This window comes from Pygoscelis adeliae, unplaced genomic scaffold, assembly GCF_000699105.1.
Source record: "Pygoscelis adeliae isolate BGI_AS28 unplaced genomic scaffold, ASM69910v1 Scaffold354, whole genome shotgun sequence".
NCBI lineage: Eukaryota > Metazoa > Chordata > Aves > Sphenisciformes > Spheniscidae > Pygoscelis > Pygoscelis adeliae.
Genome location: NW_008824618.1, coordinates 67,813 through 73,309, shown reverse-complemented (window position 1 = coordinate 73,309; position 5,497 = coordinate 67,813). Strand labels below are relative to the sequence as shown.

General features: G+C 40.4%; 1 protein-coding gene across 1 annotated transcript; it reads left to right on the top strand.

Moving 5' to 3' along the window:
* Positions 1 to 2,329: 2,329 nt before the first annotated feature.
* Positions 2,330 to 4,734, top strand: LOC103915534 (retinol dehydrogenase 14-like). Its single transcript, XM_009322372.1, has one exon. The coding sequence runs from the start codon at positions 3,297 to 3,299 to the stop codon at positions 3,990 to 3,992; it is 696 nt and encodes a 231-aa protein (XP_009320647.1). The 5' UTR covers positions 2,330 to 3,296; the 3' UTR covers positions 3,993 to 4,734.
* The last annotated feature ends 763 nt before the right edge of the window (positions 4,735 to 5,497 follow it).

Sequence of the window (5,497 nt, the reverse complement as noted above, 5' to 3'; positions counted from 1 at the left end):
CCGCAGGCTCCCTGCGAGAGGGCGCGGGATGGGTGAGCTGGATGCTGACACCGCCGTGGTGGCGGCGGCGGCCTCGGGGCTCCCTGTCCATGGGGCTGGTTCCTCCTGCTGGCAGTCCGGTTTGGGGGTACGGCGTGTTGCTGAGTTGGCCGCAGGGTTTGGGAGGAGGGTGTAAGTAAATTGGCCGTGAGTTAGCACCTGGAAGCACAAAGTTCGTACTAGTTTGGGCTGTTCCGGTCCAAACTATTGTAGTCCTTTTCTATCCTGAAAAGGAAGCACTTGTTTCTGTACGAGATAAATGATTTGTCTTCCTTTCTCTCTTAATTAACTCTGCCTTAACCTGCCTTTGTCGCTTCAAATTGGTGTTACAGCTCAGCTTTGTCTCCAAAGAAATAAAAGTTCACATAAGCGCACTGCTCACAGTTCCGACCGGTCTTCTGCCACCTTCCCAGACTGTCCCCCCCCACGCATTTTAAATCTCTTGGCCGGTGCTAGTTGAGTTTAGTAGACAGACATTTTTGAAGTTTCTGAAAGCCTGAGTTTAAGGAGAATGGGGACATCCAGTTGATTCGCCTGACAGAAATGCCACTGGATGAGTTTGGCAGTGTTATTAGACACCAGAGAGCTGAGGGAGGCACCGTTGGAGGCGTTATTGCATTCCCACAAAAAGCGTCGTTTGGGACTCTCGTCTCACCACGTCTGGCTACCCAAGCCATGAAACACAAAGTCGTGGGAAGCCAGGCTTCATAAGTTCTGCTGCTGCTCAGAGAAGTGCTTGTTAAGTACTTGAAAGATGCTCAGATGCGGTTGTGAGACGGGAAAAAACAGAGAGGGACTTCATTGCATTAGTTTTCAAATAGCTTTTCTAAAACTTAAATGTCTGGAAAAAGTCAAGTTTTAAGTCCTCTAGTGGGGCTCTTTGTAGTCGTATACATTCATACATGAGTCCAGTGATAAGGTCTAATCTTGCTTCAGTGTTCTGGGAAAATATGCATATACTAAAGGATATGAAACATGCATAATAAACACAAAAAAGAAACATACTGTCTAACTTCTAAGAATTACATCTTTTATAGTACAAAATATCCAAAAATGTGAATTTGTTAGCATTTCTTTATTGGTAAAGCCCGTATAAGTGACTTTAACTGAGAAATGGGTGAAGAAAAGAAGAGTGCGTGTATCTGCAGAGTGCTGCTGATACCTGCGTTTCACCTTTCATTTTCAAAATAATTCCAAAAGCAGCTGAATGACAAGGGATGTGAGTTCAAGAAATACTTTCAAAGGGCTGTTCCACCCAAGTTCATGTTATTTATCTACTCTAACCTGTGACTCCTTTTTGGAGCTGTTTTATGTGAGGTTTTGTTGGGTTGGTTGGTTTGGGGGGTTCTGTGTTTCTTTGTTTGAGATGAAGAAGACTTAAATATTGACAGGATGGGGAAACAGTGCGCTCTCATCGCCTAAGTTAATTTGTGGGAGCTCTCCTCTGCACAACTGCAAGTGATTGCATCTTTCACCCCGTAGCCTTTGAGATGTTGGAGGGTTCCATGGGAAAACGGAGAAAATGGAAGTGAGCTCAGAAGCTACGAGGAATAGCATTGCCCATCAAAGCAATGTTTTATGCACTCTGTTGCACTTGGTCATAGTAGCTGCCTGCTTGGCATCGATCACATTACTCTAGATTATTAAATGTAGGAGTCTCAGAAAATAGCACACGTGGAGGTCTTGCTTCTTGAAGTGTTAAGTCTTGCAAAATAAATCCTCCAGTCAGATGCTACAGAAAGTTTCTAAAGCAATGTTTTTCTCGAAAGGAGAAAGAAGTATCACTTCAGTGAGCAGATCTACAGTCAGCACTTCTTCAGTTGCGTCCTGGTTTAGTGATAGTAACCATTATGTCCCTTTGGGTGAAGAGGAGAAGTGAGTTTGATGCTCTTTGGATCATGCCTCAGGGACCCAATTATATGAAACACTGAGCAACCTCAAGTCCCACGGAAATCAGTCTGAGGTTGAAGTACTTGGTGTTTTGTGTGATCGGATGCCAGCATCATTAACTGAATGCCAAGTGCAGATCTGGGTTTTGCTCTCTTTGTATCATTGCTGCTAATGGCAGTCAAATAAAAGGCAAATGGTACAAAATCCATTTTGAGGTTCTCTATTTTTATCATCAAAATGACCCAAAACGATCTTAGCTTGCCTTCCAGTTCCTGCATTGGGTTTAAAGGATTAGCAGCAAAGAAAACTCGTGCTGCTCTTTCTATAAAGTGGATATGTTTACTTCTGATTCATGCAAGCATAAATTTCCTGTGATACTTTCAGTCTTTTGTCAGAGGTGGGCAAAAGTGTTGAACTCGGAGCTAATTTAGGCAGCTTACTTTAATCTGTATTTTTTGAAAAAGTTACTGTTTTGGGTAAATTGGAGAGCTCTTAATTTTTGAGTGGATGCTGCAGCATGAAGTGCATGCTGTATTATACCTATATTTAAATTATCCATACCACCCTCTCTGTTAATTACTTATGTTTCCTGATTCTGTAGAGTGTAACATACCTCCTTGAGTCTTTGTTTTCTACCGACCTGAACCAGAATACAGATCCATCAAATAGCATGTTCTGAGCACGTCATAAATATTTCAAGCCTCAGTCCCATAGACACACCTTAGTTCTTGAGTAGACCTATTAGACTCAAACTGTTGTATGAAACCTGCTCAGTTTAGGATCATGAATGTTACTTTTCTATGATGAGTTCTGCTCCATAGTTCTCAGGAAGCAGCACAATGACGTGTGGTGATTTTAAAATAAGATAGTGTTTAAAACCATGAGAACATTGTTTTGCAAAGTTTTTCATGACATCACCCCAGTGAGATGGTGGGTCTACAACGTAATGGTTTCTCTTCAACCCTGAGGTTAGTTCTTTGAGCTAACACTTTTTGTTCTGTATTAGCACATCTTTTGCACAGTAGACCCCTTGCCTATGGCTGAGGTTTGCCATAAATTAATGTGTGTGCTTTTGCAGTGCCATAAACAGGTTACTTTTTAGAGGAAAACAAAATGCATCACAAAGGTAAATTATCACTGAACTGCTATAGAAGAAGCTGCTCCTGGAGAAGCAGATGATCACGTTCTCTGCCTGCATTAAAAGTAGGTACAGACCTACTCTCGTGTACCTGCATCCTGCTGGGGTCAAGTACACAGTTTACTGGTCGTTCAACTTGCGGGTTTTTTTCAGCAATGCTTTAAGAGAATGTCGGGAAGTTACACTTCAGAAAACTAGGAATGAAATTATTTTTTTCTAACAATGGCCAATGAGAAATATTAAGCATAATAGTGTGTTTTGTATGACAGTTCTAAAACTGAATGATTTTTTTCTTTCCTATTTAAAGGAAGAGCCAAGGCTGGATGTTCTGATAAATAATGCAGGGATATTCCAGTGTCCGTACATGAAGACAGAGGATGGTTTTGAGATGCAATTTGGTGTAAACCACTTGGGTCACTTCTTGCTCACCAACCTTCTTCTGGGCCTTCTCAAAAATTCTGCTCCGAGCAGGATTGTGGTAGTATCCTCAAAGCTTTACAAATATGGAGAGATCAACTTTGAAGACTTGAACAGTGAAATAAGTTACAATAAAAGCTTTTGTTACAGTCGGAGTAAACTGGCTAACATATTATTTGCAAGGGAGCTAGCCCGTCGGTTAGAAGGGACAGGAGTCACCGTCAATTCACTTCATCCTGGGATTGTCAGAACAAATCTAGGCAGATACGTGAATATTCCTTTGCTGGCAAAACCCCTGTTCAACTTGGTGTCATGGGCTTTCTTCAAAACACCTCTGGAAGGAGCCCAGACTTCTATTTATTTGGCCTCTTCTCCTGATGTTGAAGGCGTGTCAGGAAAATATTTTGGGGACTGCAAAGAGGAGGAACTCCTGCCCAAAGCCATGGATGACTTGGTTGCGAGAAAGTTGTGGGATATCAGTGAAGTGATGGTTGGTTTATTGAAATAAGTGCCAGGGGGTATCTGCTAAAGGAATGCAGATAACTATGCAATATGTATGTGCAACAGTGTAATTCTCACTTTAAATGCTGTGGGAATACAGATTACTTTGCTCAATAAGTATTAAATAAGAGGAGTGATTTATGCTGGAACTCTGTTTTGAAATAAAGGACAATATTTAATAGACACAGGCATTCAGAAAAAGTCTGAAGTAGAGTTTGAGGGTGTGAATATAATTTCTGGTTAAATTTGCTTGGAAACTCATGTTTTACAAATAAAAATTAAACAAAACCGTGTTTTGCAATATATGTGCATATTTGTCGTGTTCCACTACTTGTAGTTGGGCTGGACAATGCAGGGTACTGATGGTGAAACACTTCTCTTGAAACACTTTCAAAAGGTTTTGAAAATAGATCCTAATAATAATAATAGGATTGTTGTCTGTTTTGAGCCATCACGATGAAAAATGGAATAAACAGTTTTACTGATGTCTTACACTGTAATTGTTTAGGCCTCTCAGTGCCATTCAAAGACTTGTTATCAGCCCCATGGTTCAGTGAACAAAACTGTTCAGCCGTATACAGTTTAGCTGTGAAGCACAAAGTCAACTTTTTTTAGTGATGCCGCTGCTATTCAATGAGTGTATACACTTGGTTGTGCAAGCTGTATTTTTATTTTCCTGTGTGCTGAACTTGCTATTTCATGATATGCAGACACCTTGGGTTTCAATAAAAACATAGTTGACAGATGTATTATGGTCTTGATACGGCTTTGCATGTCACGATTTGTGTGCATACAAAGTTCACAAGACCTCACCCAGATCAGACCGAAGAGAATATGCTTTTCAGTGTGTGTGTGGCTTGACTGATGGCACTTTAACTCAGTAATGAGATTCGATAAGTCTGTCTAATACAGCTTACTGAATATTCTTTAATAAAAATCTTTCAAAAAAAAGACTTAGCATTCATTCTTTCACTGTGGAAGATGTATCAGAAACCAGCAGTCTTGACACAGTAGCCTTGTTTGGAAGCAGAAGATTCACCTGGCTGGTTTAGGGAGCCTGTCATGTAGGGTTGGTAGAAATAAAATGGGCTCCAAATAAATACATGGGTATTCCGTGAAGCTGTACTGATTTATTCTTTTTTAATTCATATAACTAATGGGTTCATATTGACATTTATGACTTCTTGTTTTGCTCTACTCTAATAAAATGTTCTAGCAGTTAAGTCAAGATGTATAGAATAAATATGGAAGAATGATTTAGAGTGATCTATCTTAATAAGTTCTACTCAAGGGGAGGAGTATCAGTAATGAATGGTGTATTCAGTAGATCCTTATTACCTACTTATAAATACATATTAGTTCTGCACTTCAGGTAGCAACCAACCAAATTTTTGAGATTCTTTCTCTTGTCATTTACTCAGACTCTCAGCATATTTCAGCTTTTGCACAGTGGAGTGGACCTGATCTAGCCTTACCCTTTACCAGCAAGATTGTGCTCTGGGTGAGTGACTT